General features: G+C 36.2%; 1 protein-coding gene across 2 annotated transcripts in view; it reads left to right on the top strand.

Moving 5' to 3' along the window:
• arsk (arylsulfatase family, member K) overlaps positions 1-12,792 on the top strand; it is a 20,937-nt gene extending 8,145 nt beyond the window's left edge. For both annotated transcript variants that reach the window (XM_061980532.1, XM_061980531.1), the window contains 3 exons: positions 3,323-3,547; positions 3,626-3,841; positions 9,431-12,792. In XM_061980532.1, coding sequence (XP_061836516.1) covers positions 3,323-3,547; positions 3,626-3,841; positions 9,431-9,705 — 716 coding nt within the window. In that variant the 3' untranslated portion in view covers positions 9,706-12,792. The remainder of the gene's footprint in view (positions 1-3,322; positions 3,548-3,625; positions 3,842-9,430) is intronic.
• The last annotated feature ends 8,616 nt before the right edge of the window (positions 12,793-21,408 follow it).

The following is a 21,408-nucleotide window of genomic DNA, read 5'->3' as shown; positions in this document are numbered from 1 at the left end:
TCGCTCTATTCCACCATAACAAAAATTACAATAAAATATAATAAAAAACTCCATCAACTTTTTATACACACGCACATTTTTGAAGGCCTTAGTATTCACAAAAATTCACCAAATTTTGCAAAGACGTTCGGTGAGGGCCTAACCAGCAATTATAGAGCAGGGTTTCTTAATCGATGGGCCGAAGCCCATTGTTGGGCCCCTAAGAAATATCTGTTTCTCAGCTGTGGTCCTTATGGGCCGCAGCGGTACTCAGTTGTAATACACTTTTTCACCACTTGTGGCAATAATGACAATATCAAACAAACAGAAGAAGTCTGGAAATAAAGTCTTAAAGACGTTTCTTAAGCGCAAAAAATATGCCTAAATTGGTGAAGCTGTATTTGTATTTGCACTTTAATTTTATTAGACAGTTTATCTAAAAAAACATGTATTATTATTATTTTTTTTATAAATGTTGTTATTGTTTTTGTACTGCATAATTGTATGTAAATTTACTTTTCATCAGTCATTTTTGTTTAATATTTGAGTAGTTCCCGGGCCCCTCTGTAGTGGAAAAGTTGGGCCCCAAGGTTCAAAAAGCTTAAGAACCTTTGATTTAGAGGTCCCGAACACTAATGTAAAAAATTGGCTCTCTAGCGCCACCTTTAAATTTGGAAAAATTGAGCCCCTCAGCCATAACGCATTGCTCACTGAATATTGTCCCCCAGAGGAGGAGCAAATAAAACAGGATTCATGGTTTCTTTGGAAGACCAAATGGGGCATACCGTATTTTTCGGACTATAAGTCGCAGTTTTTTTCATAGTTTGGCCGGGGGTGCGACTTACACTCAGGAGCGACTTATGTGTGAAATTATTAACACATTACCGTAAAATATCAAATAATATTATTTAGCTCATTCCCGTAAGAGACTAGACGTATAAGATTTCATGGGATTTAGCGATTACGAGTGACAGATTGTTTGGTAAACGTATAGCATGTTCTATATGTTATAGTTATTTGAATGACTCTTACCATAATATGTTACGTTAACATACCAGGCACATTCTCAGTTGGTTATTTATGCGTCATATAACGTACACTTATTCAGTCTGTTGTTCACTATTCTTTATTTATTTTAAATTGCCTTTCAAATGTCTATTATTGGTGTTGGCTTTTATCAAATAAATTTCCCCCAAAAATGCGACTTATACTCCAGTGCGACTTATATATGTTTTTTTCCTTCTTTATTATACATTTTCGGTCGGTGCGACTTATACTCCGGAGCGACTTATACTCCGAAAAATACGGTACTTTCTTTTTTTTGTGCATTCTTGACAGTAAACAACTGCTAGCAAGAAGCTAGTACAGGTAATGGTGATTGACCTATTTCGCAGCCCTCTAAAAAACATCCAACAACGCTTTATATACATGATGTAAGTATATACTGTATGTAGTGTAGTACCCGTTACTTTCATGATAACATGTAACATTTACGTATTTTGGTCATATGGCGGCACATTATTTCGCAGCCCTCTAAAAAACATCCAACAATGCTTTATATGCAAAACATGCTGTAAGTGTATATGTAGTGTAGTATCCCCTACATTCATGAAAACATGTAGCATTTACCTATTTTGGTCATAAGGCGTCACATTATTTCGCAGCTCTCTAAAAAACATCCAACAATGCTTTTATATATGCTGTAAGTATATATGTAGTGTAGTGTCCGTTACATTCATGATAACATGTAATATTTACGTATTTTGGTCAATTGACGGCGCATTATTTCGCAGCCCTCTAAAAAAACATCCAACAACGCTTTATATACATGCTGTAAGTATATATGTAGTGTAGTATACGTTACATTCATGATAACATGTAGCATTTACGTATTTTGGTCATACGGCGGCGCATTATTTCGCAGCTCTCTAAAAAACATCCAACAACGCTTTATAGTCATGATGTAAGTATATACTGTATGTAGTGTGGTATCCGTTTCATTCATGATAACATGTAGCATTTACGTATTTTGGTCATACGGCGGCGCATTATTTCGCAGCCCTCTAAACAACATCCAACAACGCTTTGTATACATGCTGTAAGTATACATGTCGTGTAGTATCCGTTACATTCATGATAACATGTAGCATTTACGTATTTTGGTCATACGACGGCGCATTATTTCGCAGCCCTCTAAAAAACATCCAACAACGCTATATATACATGCTGTAAGTATATATATAGTGTAGTATCCGTTACATTCATGAAAACATGTAGCATTTACCTATTTTGGTCATAAGGCGGCGCATTATTTCGCAGCCCTCTAAAAAACATCCAACAATGCTTTATATGCAAAACATGCTGTCAGTATATATGTAGTATAGTATCCGTTACATTCATGATAACATGTAGCATTCACGTATTTTGGTCATACGGCGGTGCATTATTTCGCAACCCTCTAAAAAACATCCAACAACGCTATATATACATGCTGTAAGTATATATATAGTGTAGTATCCGTTACATTCATGAAAACATGTAGCATTTACCTATTTTGGTCATAAGGCGGCGCATTATTTCGCAGCCCTCTAAAAAACATCCAACAATGCTTTATATGCAAAACATGCTGTCAGTATATATGTAGTATAGTATCCGTTACATTCATGATAACATGTAGCATTCACGTATTTTGGTCATACGGCGGTGCATTATTTCGCAACCCTCTAAAAACATCCAACGCTTTATATACTTTCTGTAGGTACCGTATTTTTCGGACTATAAGTCGCAGTTTTTTCATAGTTTGGCCAGGCTCCAGTGCGACTTATATATGTTTTTTCCCTTCTTTATTGTGCATTTTCGGCAGGTGCGACTTATACTCCGGTGCGACTTATACTCCGAAAAATACGGTATATATGTAGTGTAGTATCCGTTACGTTCCTGATAACATGTAACATTTACGTATTTTGGTGATACGATGGCGCATTATTTCGCAGCCCTCTAAAAAAGATCCAACAATGCTTTATATACATGCTGTAAGTAAATATGTAGTGTAATATCCGTTACATTCATGATAACATGTAGCATTTACATAATTGGGTCATACGGCGGCGCATTATTTCGCAGCCCTCTAAAAAACATCCAACAATGCTTTATATACATTCTGTAAGTATATATGTAGTGTAGTATCCGTTACATTCATGATAACATGTAGCATTCACATATTTTGGTCATACGACGGCGCCTTAATTTCACAGACATATTCGTTGGCCACTCTCAAGTTGGGGTACCTAAAAAACCGTCCATGTAATCTCTGGTCTAAAGCCTCCCACTCTCCGTTCATTAGGGCGGGTGATTTCAGCTCTGAGAGACACCCAGCTGCTCCAGAGCACTGTGGTGATTTTCACGGCGGACCACGGCGAGCTCGCCATGGAGCACCGGCAGTTCTACAAGATGTCCATGTTCGAGGGAAGCGCCCATGTTCCCTTGCTAATCATGGGACCGGGGCTGGTATCGGGCCAGCAGGTCAAGCAGCTGGTGTCCTTGGTTGATGTCTATCCTACTGTACTGGGTATACAACCTACAATCTGCCTATAATTGGTCATTATTAGACATAAACGTCTCATGCATTTTTGTCTTTTCATGGCAGATATTGCAGGTATTTCAGGTGCAGGCAATCTCAGCGGCCACTCGCTATGTCCTCTTCTGTCCAAGCACGGCAGCTTTCCAAGGAGGCAACGCCCAGACTGGGTTCTGAGTGAATACCATGGCTGTAATGTCAACGCCTCTTCATACATGCTGAGAAGTGGTCGGTGGAAATACATCGCCTATGCAGATGGTCTGACTGTACCTCCCCAGCTTTTTGGTAACTACTCTGGCGTTTCTGGATGGAGCAGGGGCGTCACACTCTTTTTCATTGAGGGCCACATGGCAGTTATGGCTGTGAATAATGTATAAATATAAATAGCCTCATGATATAATTACACAATTATTTATTAATAATGTATATTTGTTTACGTACACTTTAAACAAATATGTAAATAAAAATTGCCTTATCATTACACAAGTAATTATTAATAATGTATATTTTTTACAGACACTTTAAACAAATATATAAATATAAATTGCCTTATTATATCATTACATATCTATTAACAATACATATTTTTACAAACACTGTAAAAAAATATATAAATATAAATTGCCTTATTATATCATTACATAACTTTTTATTAATAATAGATATTTTTTACATACACTGTAAAAAAGAAGAAATTCCCTTACTATGTCATTATATAATTATTTATAAATCATTTATATTTTTTACAGACACTGTAATAAAAAAAATTTAAATCCCTTATTAATAATATAATATATTTTTACAGACACTTTAAAAAATGTTTTAAATATAAATTGCTTTATTATATCGTTACATAATTATTTATTAATAATATATATTTTTACAAACACTGTAAAAATATCTATGATAAATTGTCTTATTATATTATTACGGAATTATTTATGAATAATATGTATTTTTACAGACACTGTAAAGACTACATATAAATATAAATTGCCTTATTATATAATTACATAATTATTTATTAATCATTTATATTTTTTACATACACTGTAAAAAAAATCCCTTATTATATCATTACATAATTATTTATTAATAACTTATATTTTTACAGACATTTTAAGAAATATAAATTGCTTTATTATATCGTTACATAATTATTTATTAATATATATTTTTTACAAACACTGTAAAAAAAATACAATAAATATAAATGGCCTTATCCTTACATCATTATTTATTAATAATATATATATTTTTTTTACATACACTGTAAAACATATCTATGTATAAATTATCTTATTATATCATTAGACATCCATCCATCCATTTTCTACCGCTTATTCCCTTTGGGGTGGCGGGGGGCGCTGGAGCCTATCTCAGCTACAATCGGGCGGAAGGCGGGGTACACCCTGGACAAGTCGCCACCTCATCGCAGGGCCAACACAGATAGACAGACAACATTCACATTCACATCCACACACTAGGGCCAATTTAGTGTTGCCAATCAACTTATCCCCAGGTGCATGTCTTTGGAAGTGGGAGGAAGCCGGAGTACCCGGAGGGAACCCACGCAGTCACGGGGAGAACATGCAAACTCCACACAGAAAGATCCCGAGCCCGGGATTGAACCCAAGACTACTCAGGACCTTCGTATTGTGAGGCAGATGCACTAACCCCTCTGCCACCGTGAAGCCCGGTGTCATTAGACAATTATTTATTAATAATATATATTTTTACAGACACTGTAAAAAAAAATATAAATATAAATTGCCTTTTAATATATCGTTACGTAATTATTTATTACTAATTTATATTTCTTGCATACGCTGTAAAAAGACAACCTTATTATATCATTACATAATTATTTAGTAATCATTTATATTTTTTACATACACGGTAAAAAGATAAATATAAATTCCCTTATTATATCATTACACAATTATTTATTAATAATATATATATTTTTACAGATGCTTAAAAAAATATATATAAATTGCTTTATTATATCGTGACATAATTATTTATTAATAATATATATTTTAACATACACAGTAAAAATATCTATGGATAAATTGTCTTATTATATTATTACGCAATTATTACTTTATTTAGGGACGGCGTGGCGCATTTGGGAGAGTGGCTGTGTCAGCAACCTGAGGGTTCCTGGTTCAATCCCCACCTTCTACCATCTTAGTTGTGTCCTTGAGCAAGACACTTCACCCTTGCTCCTGATGGGTCCTGGTTAGCGCCTTGCATGGCAGCTCCCGCCATCAGTGTGTGAATGTGTGTGTGAATGGGTGAATGTGGAAATAGTGTCAAAGCGCTTTGAGTTCCTTAAAAAAGGTAGAAAGCGCTATACAAGTACAACCCATTTACCATTAATAATATATATTTTTACAGACACTGTAAAAAATACATAAATATAAATTGCCATATTATGTCATTACATAATAATTTATTAATTATCGATACTATTTTACAGACACTGTAAAAATATAAATTGCCTTATTATGTATTACATAATTATTTATTAATAATATATATTTTTTACATACACTGTAAAAAAATCTATGTATAAATTGTCTTATTATATCATTACACAATTATTTATTGATAATGTTTTTTTACTGACACTGTAAGCAAATATATAAATATAAATTGCCTTATTATATCATTATGTAATTATTTATTACTATGTATTTTTTACATATACTGTAAAAAAATTAAGAAAAAATTCCCTCATTATATCATTACACTATTATGTATTAATAAAATAGAAGAAGAATCTGTACATTTTACAGTAAAAAAAAACCTGACAGCTCAGTTGCAAAAATGTTCCCGTAAAATTTACGGAGTTTTATTACAGCATATAAATGAAAAATTTAAAAAACATTGCAACAGTTTTGACTGTAAAGTCTACGGTTGTTGTTTTTACCGTTTATTACTGTAAATGGATAAACAATACCACTGTTCTGTTTTTACATACAATAACATTTTGGCGACTGAGCTACCAGTTTTTTACCATCAAAATATTTTTTGCAGTGCACAATTTAATGGATAACTTGCTTTAGAATTACTTGAGTTCATTAAAAGTACTAATTTTGATTTGAACAACAACAACAAAAACATGTTTTGAGTGTAATATTAAATCAAGATATAAATTTGCTTGCAGTGCAAGTTGTTTTTTCTGTCAACATGGAAAGTTGAAAACATTTAGTATGAGAAGACACTAATTATCTCCAGGCTTTCGTGGGCCACATAAAATGATGTGGCGTGCCAGATCTGGCCCCCGGGACTTGAGTTTGTCACATGTGGTATGGAGGTTCATTTGTGTATTTATTACCAAAGCTTTTTTTTGGACGCTGAATTTTTTGTGTTTATTTATTTTTTTTACATCAAATTATGCTGACAATTTCATTGAATAAGAATTTGTCAGCAAAATCTTCAGTGTCACTTCTTACAGTGTGGAGTTTGAGTGCGGTCATGTGACTGCCAGACTGCGTTTGATTGGTGAAACAGTCATGTGACCGTGCTCGCTGGAAGAAGTTTCTCTGACAAGCAACATTAATGCAATAAAGTACTAACTATCTATCTATCTATCTTTGCAAGCAGTAATAAATACACTGCAGATAAATATAATGATGATATAAATAAATGCAGCTCAATGTATCGCAGTATAAGTAGCCTTTGTTCTTCACAAAATTGTACTATGTTGCATTAGAACATTTTAATAAGTACAATTTATCTAAAGAGTAAAAGTGTGTGGATGTGAGTGTGAATGTTGTCTGTCTATCTGTGTTGGCCCTGCGATGAGGTGGCGACTTGTCCAGGGTGTACCCCGCCTTCCGCCCGATTGTAGCTGATAGGCTCCAGCGCCCCCCGCGACCCCAAAAGGGAATAAGCGGTAGAAAATGGATGGATGGATGGAGTAAAAGTAGATCATTACTTCCCAAATTATGGTGACAATTTCCTTTAATAACGATTTGCGGGCAAAATTTCTGTTTTCAAATTTAGTGCATAAAAATGTAGTGTAAAAAAATTAATTGCAGAAATATTCGTTGCTTCAATATTCAAAACTCACTTCAGGTAAATTAAGACTGAAGCACCTCGCTGGTTCTTAATTTACCTGAAGTGAGTTTGGAGTTTTAAAAGCAACAACTTTTTCTGCACTGAATTTTTTACACTGAACTTTTATGCACTGATTTTTTTACACATTGGAGTTTTATACACTGAATTGTTATACACCGATTTTTTACACGGAATTTTTATACACTGATTTTTTTTACGCTTAATATTAAACATGCATTTTTTAACACTGATTTTTTTTTTAACTGAATTTTTTACACTAGTTTTTAAACACATCATTTTATACACCGAATTATTACTCACTGGATTTTTTTATCCAGTGAATTTTCTATACCCTGATTTTTTTTACACTGATTTCTTCACACTGATTTTTTTATACACTGATTTGTTTACATTGAACTTTTACACTGAATTTTTATACACTGATTTTTTACACTAAATTATTACAGGCTGAATTTTTAGACACTATTTTTTTATACTGAATTTTTTACACACTGATTTTTATACACTGAATTATTACACACTGGATTTTTTTTATGCAGGGAGTTTTTTATACATTGAATTTTTATACCCTGATTTTTTTTTTATGCTGATTTTTTTACACTGAATTTTTACACACAAATTTGTTTAACGCTGCATATCAAACACACATTTTTTTACACTGATTCTTTTCTACACTGATTTGTTTACATTGAACTTTTACACTGATTTTTTATACACTGATTTTTTACACTGAATTATTACAGACTTCATTTTAATACACTTTTTTTACACAGAATTTTTTACACACTGACTTTTATACACATCATTTTATGCACTGAATACACACTGGATTTTTTTATGCAGTGAATTTTTTATACATTGTATTTATGCCCTGATTTTTTTTACACTGATTATTTTACACTGAATATTAAAAAAATTTTTTTTTACACTGAATTTGTATACACCGATTTTTACACTCTGATTTTTATTTATTTTATACACATAATGATTACACACTGGATTTTTTTATGCAATGAATTTGTATTGATTGCATGTTTATGCCCTGGATTTTTACACACGGAATTTGTATACAGTGATTTTTTTACACAGAATTTCCCTACACTGACATTTTATCCACTGAATTTTTACACACTGATTTTTATGTACATCATTTTATAAACTGGATTATTACCACTGGATTTTTTATGCAGTGAATTTTTTCATACATTGAATTTTTATACCCTGACTTTTTATACACTGACTTTTCTTACACTGATTTTATACACAGATTTTTTTTTACGCTGAATATTAAACTCATTTTTTTACACTGAATTATTACAGACTGATTTTTTTTTAAACTGATTTTTTTACCCACTGATTTTTATACACATCATTGTATACACTGAATTATTACACACTGGATTTTTTATGCAGTTAATTTTTTTATACACTGATTTTTTTTACACAACACATTTCAAAGCACTGTATTTTAACAAGCTGGATTTTAAAACACTTTTTTCAGTGTGCAGTTGGGATAGGCTCCAGCCCCCCTGCCGCCCCGAGATGGACAAGCGGTAGAACATGGACTTTAGTCTCACAATTTTTTTTCCCATTTTTTTTCAATTAAATTGCCAGCATAAGTTGTTGTAAAAAAAATCAGATGACAAAATTCTAACGCAAAAAAATTCAGTCACATACATTCATTGTCAAAAAAGCGCTTTTGTAATACGGACACAAATGAACCTCCATATTACCAACTTGTATTAGAGGAAATAATGATGTTTTTGTTCTTCTCCGCTGCAGACCTGACACAGGACAAGGAGGAACTTGATGACGTGGCCATCAAATATCCAGGTGTGCGGGTACAACTGGACACGCTGTTACGCAGCATTGTGGACTACCCAGCCGTCTCTAAATCCGTGCATGTCTACAACAAGAAGCAGTTTGGTGCCTGGCAACAAAGTGCAGGAAGTAACTATAGCCGGGTCATGGCTAATCTCAGGTGGCATGTCGACTGGCAGAAAGATGCTTCAGGTAATGAAAGACTGATTGACAGGTGGCTCAATGACTCCTTGTGATGCACATGCAAATATTATACAGTATACTGTATATATATATATATATATACACATACACTATTGTGGGGTGAGATGTAGCCAGCGCTGCCTACAGGAGCAAAAGTCACCGCCTCTGTCCATGGTGCTGAGGACAGAGCACCATCAGACGGGGGCGTGGCAGTGCTGACGGCGAGACACAGCTGGCTGGTGATTAGATTTCATAGGTGGTACGTGTTAATCTAATCATCTGTTGTCGTTAACAGTAAGCGACCGGAAAAAGGAGGGAGGGGAGAGAGGATGCGGACGTGACTGAAAAGTCACGTTCTACTAGGAGAGAAAACTTTTGTTGATAACATTATAATAATTATATTAATAATGGATTAGATTTTATATCGCGCTTTTCTATTATTAATCATTAAAAACCTTGTTAAACCTGCACGCTTGGTTCCGGTGCCGTGTCTGACAGTGGGACCGCTAGGAAGCGACTTCCACAACTATATTTCCAAAATGATATAGCCACCCTTCCAAACGGTGAGAATCAGGTGTCCTAATCACTTGGCCCGGCCACAGGTGTATTAAATCAAGCACTTAGGCATGGAGACTGTTTCTCCAAACATTTGTGAAAGAATGGGCCGCTCTCAGTGATTTCCAGCGTGGAACTGTCATAGGATGCCACCTGTGCAACAAATCCAGTCGTGAAATTCCCTCGCTCCTAAATATTCCAAAGTCAACTGTCGGCTTTATTAAAAGAAAATGGAAGCGTTTGGGAACAACAGCAACTCAGCCACCAAGTGGTAGGCCACGTAAACTGACAGAGAGGGGTCAGCGGATGCTGAAGCGCATAGTGCAAAGAAGTCCAAACTTCATGTGGCCTTCCAATTAGCCCACGTACAGTACGCAGAGAGCTTCATGGAATGGGTTTCCATGGCCGAGCAGCTGTATCTAAGCCATACATCACCAAGTCCAACGCAAAGTGTCGGATGCAGTGGTGTAAAGCACGTTCTCTGGAGTGATGAATCCCGCTTTTCCACCTGGCAATCTGATGGACGAGTCTGGGTTTGGAGGTTAATGATAATAATAATAATAATAATAATGAATTACATTTGTAACACACTTTACATTTGTTAAAATCTCAAAGTGCTACAAAATATAGAAAAAGAAGTTTAAAAAATAAAAATGAAAAGTTAGAATATATAATAGAACATTTAAATAGAAATAAAAACATAAATAACACTAGATAAACACTAGATAAAACATAGAAGCATGGATAAAATAGAAATACAAATATGAAAGCACTGGATAAAACAGATAGGCAAGCAGTGCATTTAAAAACAAGATGGCTGTCAGGGGAACGGTACATTTTGGACTGCATTGTGCCGTGTGTGAAATTTGGTGCAGGAGGAATTGTGGTGTGGGGTTGTTTTTCAGGAGTCAGGCTTGGCCCCTTAGTTCAAGTGAAAGGAACTTTGAATGCTCCAGGATACCAAGACATTTTGGACAATTCCATGCTCCCAACCTTGTGGGAACAGTTTGGAGCAGGCCCCTTCCTCTTCCAACATGACTGTGCACCAGTGCACAAAGCAAGGTCCATAAAGACATGGATGACAGAGTCTGGTGTGGATGAACTTGACTGGCCTGCACAGAGTCCTGACCTGAACCCGATACAACACTTTTGGGATGAATTAGAACGGAGACTGAGAGCCAGGCCTTCTCGACCAACATCAGTGTGTGACCTCACCAATGCGCTTTTGGAAGAATGGTGGAAAATTCCTACAAACACACTCGGCAACCTTGTGGACAGCCTTCCCAGAAGAGTTGAAGCTGTAATAGCTGCAAAAGGAGGACCCACATCATATTGAACCCTATGGGTTAGGAATGGGATGACACTTCAAGTTCATATGTGAGTCAAGGCAGGTGGCCAAATACTTTTGGCAATATAGTGTGTGTATATATATATATGCCCTGTATAATGACATGTTTTCTGCACACCAGACGTTTGCTCTCTCACAGTAACAACTCAAATCAATATGTTTTGCTTTTATAATTCCTGAAATTAGCTTTGCAGGTTTGAAGAATAATGCTTTCCTTAATTTTTCTAAAGCCACGACACACTTGGAAAACCCCTACACTACTTTATAACCATTTGTACACTGTTCTGCAATCATTCGTTTTGTCAAAGATATATTTTTATATTCAGCCGTATTGTTATGAATGCTGCTTAAGATTAGAATATAAATAATATGAATTAAAAATTTTTTTTACTGTAATGTGTTTTCTATTCTCTTTAATTTCCACATTTTCATTGACATTTTACAATTAGTTAATTCATTATTAATTATTCAAATGTGCAGTATCGCTTAAAAAATCTTATGCCCTGCTTCCAATTTAATTAAGCAGAATTATCGAATGCAGTGGTTCTCAAACTTGTTTCACCAACTACGACCTCAGAAAAAACTCTCCAAGTACCATCATAATGACAAACATTAAAATACAGTAGCGTAGTAAGTGTGGTGAAATTAACCTCTGCATTTGACCCATCACCCTTGATCACCCCCTGGGAGGTGAGGGGAGCAGTGAGCAGCAGCGGTGGCCGCGCCCGGCAATCATTTTTGGTGATTTAACCCCCAATTCCAACCCTTGATGCTGAGTGCCAAGCAGGGAGGTAATGGGTTCCATTTTTATAGTCTTTGGTATGACTCGGCCGGGGTTTGAACTCACAACCTACCGATCTCAGGGCGGACACTCTAACCACGCGCCCTTTGGCCAAAATGTATTTTTAAAAAAATATATGTATATAAATATAGAGACATATTGTAATAACTTGAAGTAAATAATGAAGATTAAAAACCAATTAGGAACAAAAAAATTCCCCCAAAAAATTATTTACGAAAAGCATGTCTTTTTCTCACAATGTGTCGACTTTTTTCTTATAAAATTGGGAACAATTTCTCATATTCTTTCTGTTTCTGTAACATTGCAATATTTTCTCGTAAAAGTATTACTTTTTAATGCAAAATGGCAACATTTGTCATGTAAAATTCTGACTTTTATCACAATATTGACCATTTTTTTGTTGTTTTCGTTAAACAGTGACAATTTTTTGGGGTAAAATGATGACTTTTGTCATAATTTTGCCGAGTAAACTTCCGTATTATTATAATAATGCCAAAATTTTAGCTTTTTCTTATAAAATTGTGACTTTTGTCGAGTAAAATTGCAACTCTTTTCATAAAATTGCCAATATGTTCTTGTAAAATTTCGACTTGTGTTGAGTAAAATTACGACTTTTATTGTATATAATGCTGCGAAATTTCTAAGTTTTTTTTGTGAAATTCCAACTCATTTTTCACAAAAAGCTATTTTATATTTGCATAGTATGTATATATTATTAATGTTGTAAATACAAATCTCTCTATATATAGAAAGAGTGGTCTTAAAGAGGTAGGCATTTTTCAGAGGTCTCAAGAAGGTGGGAAATATAAGAATGTGTGTGTGTGTGTGTGTGTGTGTGTGTGTGTGTGTGTGTGTGTGTGTGTGTGTGTGTGTGTGTGTGTGTGTGTGTGTGTTTTCTATAACTCTTGTTGATCACAAAAAACATTCATGAAGTTTGGTTCTTTTATGAATTTATTATGTGTCTACTGAAAATGTGAGCAAATCTGCTGGATCAAAAGTATACATACAGCAATGTTAATATTTGGTTACATGTCCCTTGGCAAGTTTCACTGCAATAAGATGCTTTTGGTAGCCATCCACAAGCTTCTGGTTGAATTTTTGACCACTCCTCTTGACTAAATTGGTGCAGTTCAGCCAAATGTGTTGGTTTTCTGACATGGACTTGTTTCTTCAGCATTGTCCACACGTTTAAGTCAGGACTTTGGGAAGGCCATTCTAAAACCTTCATTCTAGCCTGATTTAGCCATTCCTTTACCACTTTTGACGTGTGTTTGGGGTCATTGTCCTATTGGAACACCCAACTGCACCCAAGACCCAACCTCTGGGCTGATGATTTTAGGTTGTCCTGAAGAATTTGTAGGTAATCCTCCTTTTTCATTGTCCCATTTACTCTCTGTATAGCACCAGTTCCATTGGCAGCAAAACAGGCCCAGAGCATAATACTACCACCACCATGATTGACGGTAGGCTTGGTGCTCCTGGGATTAAAGGCTTTGCTTTTTCTCCTCCAAACATATTGCTGGGTATTGTGGCCAAACAGCTACATTTTTGTTTCATCTGACATCACATGGACAAAGATAAGACCTTTTGGAGGAAAGTTCTGTGAAATACAAATTGAGCTGTTTGGCCACAATACCTAGCAATATGTTTAGAAGATAAAAGGTGAGGCCTTTAATCCCATGAACACCATTCCTACCGTCAAGTATGGTGGTGGTAGTATTATGCTCTGGGTTTTTTTTGCTGCCAATGGAACTGGTGATTTAAATGGGACAATGAAAAAGGATGATTAGATCCAAAATTCTTCAGGACAACCTAAAATCATCAGCCCGGAAGTTGGGTCTTGGGTGCAGTTGGGTGTTCCAACAGGACAATGACCCCAAACACACGTCAAAAGTGGCAAAGGAATGGCTAAATCAGGCTAGAATGAAGGTTTCAGAATGGTCTTCCCAAAGTCCTGACTTAAACGTGTGGACAATGCTGAAGAAACAAGTCCATGTCAGAAAACCAACACATTTAGTTGAACTGCACCAATTTTGTCAAGAGGAGTGGTCAAAAATTCAACCAGAAGCTTGTGGATGGCTACCAAAAGCGCCTTATTGCAGTGAAACTTGCCAATGGACATGTAAGCAAATATTAACATGGCTGTATGTATACTTTTGACCCAGCAGATTTGCTCACATTTTCAGTAGACACATAATAAATTCATAAAAGAACCAAACTTCATGAATGTTTTTTGTGACCAACAAGTATGTGCTCCAATCACTCTATCACAAAAAAATAAGAGCTGTAGAAATGATTGGAAACTCAAGACAGCCATGATATTATGTTCTTTACAAGTGTATGTAAACTTTTGATCGCGACTGTATATGTATGTATATATGTATGCAAATATGTGTGCAAATATCTACATATGTGTAGATATACTGTATTCTCAATGACAAGACAATAATTTAGCTATATAATCTTAAGAAGCAAGCAGGTTCACATTTGGATTGTTCATACTGAGTTGATGACTTCATGGAAAGCAGAAGTGATGACATGACGATTAAATGTTTACTCGTGTCCTCCCACACACAATAGGAAGACCGCAATTCCTCAAGTGTGGGCGTTGTTGACTAATTAATTACAGCGGCTTGCATTGTAGTCTGGATTAGTCGTGACAACACAACTATTTGATACATGTTGTGACAAGGTGAGAGTAATATTCCCACGCCTCAGTGCCACAGCCTGAGGGAGCTGGATCACGCTCGCCCGAGCAGCCAGATAATGAAAGTAGAGAAACTTCTGCGGGGGAAACAAACAATCTTTCATTTTGTGCGTTGGCCAACAATCGCCTCGACTTTTGTCGACTAAAGGAGTCTTCAGAAAACTGACATTTGAAGGGTGAAAGGTCAGCGAGGCGCATGAGGATGTGAAAGTGACCACATTCAGTCATGCGGCCAAGAACTAAAGGGATGTTCCGAGCCGATACTGATATCGGTCAGGTAGCAGCAAAAAACAAGTATCGAATGATATCGTTGTGCGTGTAAAATGTCCGATACAAGCAGCCTTGCAGCGTGTTTACTTTTTACATTTTAGGTCGCAACAATTACAAAAAAGCCAGCCGAATCTCAGAGAGACTGATATATATATATATATATATATATATGTCTTAATAAGATTATCCAAAAAATAGTGCTCGATACCGTGGTAGAGCGCAATATATGTATGTGTGGGAAAAAAATCACAAGACTACTTCATCTCTACAGGCCTGTTTCATGAGGGGTTCCCTCAATCATCAGATGAAGTAGTCTTGTGATTTTTTTCCCCACACATACATATATATATATATATATATATATATATATATATATATATGATTTTTTTTTGTGTGTCCGGAATTTGGCTGGAAAAATCATATATATATATATATATATATATGGATGTGTATGTATATGGATGTGTATGTATATATATATATATATATATATATATATATATATGGATGTGTATGTATATATATATATATATACACATATATATGTATGTGTATATATATATATATATATATATATACCGTATAAACAGTATATATATAAATTTGATCAGGGGGAAAAAAAGCATCGTATTTATATTTTGTTGCTTGGGTGATTGTTTTCACGCGTGAAACAGGCCCACATGCTAGTGTTCCTGCACAGGTGAGAGCCGTGCAAAACAACCACAAAGAGCTCAGAGAAGATGGGAAATGTTTTGGGATGATTCCAGCGCGGAAAAAGACAAACGCGGCGATGAAACATCGGCGGTGTCAAACGCGGCTGACATTTCGCAACATCTCTTCATGCGTGATGCAACGTTACCAGATCGATGATGCAACATTACCCGTAATCGTCTGCATATTTTACAGTAAAAAGCGGCAAAAAACAAGAAACAATTTGTCAAAGTCTGTTTTAAACCTATGACTTGCATCACAAATGTCTTATTCAAACAGGCGGGGTCATGTTCGCTTCTCCACTTGTTTGCCCAGATATCAAACATACAATTAACACCTTGTTGAATGATAGGCTCCAGCACCCACCGCGACCCCAAAAGGGACAAGCGGTTGAAAATGGATGTATGGATAAATGTGTAAGTGTTAAATTGTTAAATACGACATCACTCAATTTATCGCACTTGATCAGTCTTTCTGTTTACTTTGGTTCTTTATTTATTATCCTAATACCTGCTTCCTCTGGCTACACTGTTTTTTTGTTGTTGTTGTTTTTTTTACCTTCTTTACCTTACGGGCCAGGTGTGCTTCAATAACTCGGCCAATAGATAATAATGCAGCGGTCAGTAGAGCCAATGCAAAAAGATGATGAAGTGAGCATGAGTTAGTAGCCATACCTGCCAACTACTCCGGTTTTCCCGTAATTAGTACGGTTTTCATCAACCTGCAACCGGGTTACGGTTGCAGTGATAAAAAATACGGTTTTTCATTAATTTAAAAAAAAAATGTTTTTAAAGTTTTATTCACGAAATCGCGTAACAACAATGACAATCGACACTGCTTCCCGTAACTTTCTATCGAGCCATTCCGAATGCCATGCGCAAGGCTATTTATAGCACCGCTGCCAAGCACGAGGCACCAGTTGCCATTGTTTCCAAACGAGCGAACGATCATGGAATCAGCCGGAGAAAAATCGCAAACGAGTCTTAAACCGAAAAGAAAACTGCAGTCATTCCGTGAAGAATATTCAAAAGCCTATCCGGGAATAATTATCCGTTCCAAAAAGGGTGAAAACTACGCAAATTGCACCTTGTGCAGACAAGATTTTTCGATCGGACACGGAGGAATTAGCGATGTAAAAGACCACGTTGGGACAAAAAAACACAAGTCTAATGCCGTTGCTAGCGATACAAGTGGAAAACTTTCAACGTTTTTCGTCGCCCAAACAGATTCTTTGGATGTGATAAATGCCGAAGTTTTATTTACGGAGGCAATAATTGAGCATGGACTTCCAATCGCACTGGCTGATCACATGGGACAGTTATTTCGGAAAATGTTTCCCGACTCGAAAATCGCCAAAAAATATGGATGTGGTCGAACCAAAACATCAAACATTATTCAGTGTCTTGGAACAGAATCCTCAAAAAGTATCGCCGATGTCATGAAGACGGAACCATTTAGCATGTCGACTGACAATGAAGTTAGCTTACCATGTTTACAGTATGATAATTGTGATAGAAATGTGAATTTTAGGCACAGAATATGTTTTACAATTGAACAAGGCAGTAGATTATACAAGCTTGGACAGAAAGTTAATAATGACACCAATTTTTTTTTTAATGGAATTGTTTAGTACTGTTTTACCATTTGTTTACTGTAAAAAGTGTTTATACTTTCAATTAACAAATTGAAGTCTTGTGAAAGGTTGACAGGATAACTGGCATTAACTGTCAAAATAATTTCAAACTATTGAAGTTAGCTTACAGAATAAACATGTCAATCAACCCATATGATTTTTGCTGTAATATTTTTGTTTTGAAAAGTCACTGTGACTGATAGAAAAGTGATGGTTTTAGCAACATTTTAACCTGTCTGAATGCTAATAATCATTTTGCGTCGGGGGGCGAATTGAACCCCCCACCAGGACTTTGTCCTGAACATACCGGGGCCTGCGGCCCCTGGACCCTGGCTACTAGGTTTTTCTGATTTCAAAAGTTGGCAGGTATGTAGTACATTCCAGAGGTGGGACCAAGTCATTGCTTTGCAAGTCACAAGTAAGTCTCAAGTCTTTACCCTCAAGTCTCGAGTCAAGTCCCGAGTCAAGACAGGGCAAGTCCGAGTCAAGTCCAAAGTCAAGACTGGAAAGTCTCAAGTCAAGTCCCAAGTCCTGCATTTTGAGTTTCGAGTCCTTTCAAGTCATTTAACCACAGACTAATATATTTACACAGATTGTGTATGCTTTTAAAACGCTGTATTTATTTATTAAAACAAGTGCATTTGAAATTGCAGGGAAAAAGATAGTGCTGACGTTGCACTTCAAAATAGCACTATTAACCAGTCATTTTAAACATGTAACTCATTCCTTTACAGAATAAACACATTTGAAAAAAAACAAGTGCAACTGTACTTATTTGCACAAAAGTGTTAACATTGTATTTCCATGGCATATTGCATTGTAACTAGTTCCACAGCAGTTTATATCCTGTTCTTACCTTATCTCATCTCATACTGTATGTGTGTTTATGTGTGCGTACACATGAAAAACATAACAAATATATGAACATAACAATGAACAGAGTTGTACTTTTTAGATGTCAGGACCCTATGCAATATGTACACATATTCTTAATATAGTATACATTTTAACTGACCTTTATTTGACTATGTTTGTCTTTTTGTAGGTGGCTAAAATACGCGGTGCTGCTGACTGCCGTCTAATGTTACGTTACTGTGTGTGATACATTGACTAACGTAATGTTACTGTGTGTGATACATTGACTAACGTTACGTTACTGTGTGTGATACATTGACTAACGTAACGTTATGTGTAGGTACCTCATGAAACCCTGCTTAAAAAAAAATCACTTGACAAAAAGTATGAATAAGGTAGCAAACTGCAGTGGACGCAACAGATTGCCGTGTTTGCAATGACGTTATAACCATAGACATCTTATAAGTAGACGCAGCATTGGTTGCTGTGACGTGAGCAATTTGGCCGCCATCTTGAAGTGGTGATGAGGAGCCGGTGAGCAGCCGAAACTGACAGATGACAGGTAGAAAACAAAGATGGTGTTCACCGTTTTCCTGCTCAAATGAGCGGACTGTTGAAAATAGGAATCGGGGGATTACTTTTCACAAGTGAGATTTAACATTAACGTACTATTGGTTGTATTTTATGAAAATAATATTACCACAGAGTTGAGAAGGATCAAAGATCTTCAATATTTGTATGTGAAAATCACAAAGAAATCTTCTGGGGGAGGATGACGCCCCTACAGGGGTTTGGTTTACAAACTTTCAGCCCCACCTAAAACAAAATTCACCAGCCGCCACTGATTATGATGCATTCTCATTTTAGGCAAAGTATAAGACAATACTTTCTTAACAGTATAATTGTAACCAGGAATCAGTCTTCAAGTAACAATATTCAAATACTAACATTGTTGGGTTGAACAGAATTTGGTTTTATTCTGAATCCAGTGAAACAGATTGGTGGTTTTAGCTGATATAAAGACTTTCAGGTGTTTATATATGTTTAAGTATTTGGCAGACGCTTTTATCCAAAGCGACTTACATAAAATAATACATATAAAACAATCACTGCAAACATTATCATTTAAGGGAAGAATGTAATAGAAAATATCAATACAAAGTGTCAAGACAGAATAAACTCTCTGCTGCTGAAGCAACAGAGATACAGTCTATAGGTCCCTAAGATATATAGATATCTAATGTATTCATACATTGTTTATGTAGGATACACGCATATGTATATATAACCTAATCATATTGTTTCTTCAATTTAAAAATAGATTACCGTTTTTTTCCCCTTCTCTGGGATTATATTCCCAGTTTTGATCTCTGACGTCTGGTCATTTATAGTGTATAAGAATATTATATTACTGTTAAGCAAACTATGAATAATAAAACACGCCAAAACATGTGTCTGTTATCATGGCTACACGTATGACAAAAAAGGGGGTGAAAATCAGTCGTATTCAGTGAGGTAAAATGAATTAAATGCGATGACAGTTCATTGCTCCTGCCAAATGAATTGCACTGAGTGGAGCGGATCACCACTCCAAGATGGCGGCCACGCGCCTCGTCTGCGCCAGTAGGCAGTAGCGCTCTATGCTGCGTCTACTTATAAGATGTCTATGGTTATAACGTTAGCAGTGAGTTTGCAGCCTCACTGATTTAACTACACAGCAAATAAAAGTCACGTTACTTACCCAATAAACGTTATCTTACATTCAGAACTTACCCTTCTTTGTGCAACTTCAAATGTCGAACGAAGTTGGAAGTTGTTGCGTCTCCGTCTGTAATATTCGAACTGCGTGATTTGCATACCGCAATTCGTTTTTTGTTGACCAAGTCGTAGTTTTTATACCCGAATGAAACCAACTTTAACATAATTGTTTATCACTGGCACGTTGTTGGACAACTCTAGTTCATTGGTTGTCCTGCAATTTGATTGGATGAATGCTGTGTGATGAAAACAACGTATATCTAATTTGATTGGCTGTTGTACTGACAGCACACCAGCTGACAGGAATAACACGCTGATAGACAGACGAAGAAAATGAAAAATACGGAGCGCTCCCAAATAACTTTTTAAGCTTTGGATTTTGGGGAAAGTGGCAAGTCATGTCAAGTCATGTCAAGTCAAAAGGCTCAAGTCCAAGTGAAGTCACAAGTCATTGATGTTAAAGTCTAAGTCGAGTTGCAAGTCTCTTCACATTTTGTCAAGTCGAGTCTAAAGTCATCAAATTCATGACTCGAGTCTGACTCGATTCCAAGTCATGTGACTCGAGTCCACACCTCTGGTACATTCACACTGACAGATTAGTTCAAGGGTTTCCATAAATTCCCGACGATAAACCGCTATTTTTTATTCCTACGCTTTGAAACCTGCGGCTTATAAAACGGTGCGGCTACTTGATGGATTTTTCTTCGCTGACGGCCATAATGTTTTGTGTTTGTAGAAGTCGCTGTCTTGCGGTTCGACAGATATGCACGTCAAAGTACTCAAGCGTACAGATTTGACAACAGGCTTAATGTTTTTCAACACAACCATCAAATAACATGCTTTCTTCCAGGACTTTCCAGTCCCTCTCCAAACTTCCTTCTCCTCCTGCACCCGGCCGCTCACTGTTAAAGACGACAGATGATTAGATTAACACGTACCACCTGTGAAATCTATTCACCTGCCAGCTGTGTCTCGCCGTCAGCACCCGGACGACGGCGGTGACTTTTATTCTTACAGGCAGCGCTGGCTACACCTCCCCCCACAGTGTTCAATAGTTTTCATTCAGCCCAAGCGGAGACACTTATTGTTTGTGCTTTGGCGCCATCTGTTGGACGAG

This window comes from Nerophis lumbriciformis, linkage group LG20, assembly GCF_033978685.3.
Source record: "Nerophis lumbriciformis linkage group LG20, RoL_Nlum_v2.1, whole genome shotgun sequence".
Classification (NCBI taxonomy): domain Eukaryota; kingdom Metazoa; phylum Chordata; class Actinopteri; order Syngnathiformes; family Syngnathidae; genus Nerophis; species Nerophis lumbriciformis.
This window is presented reverse-complemented; position numbering and strand designations above follow the sequence as displayed.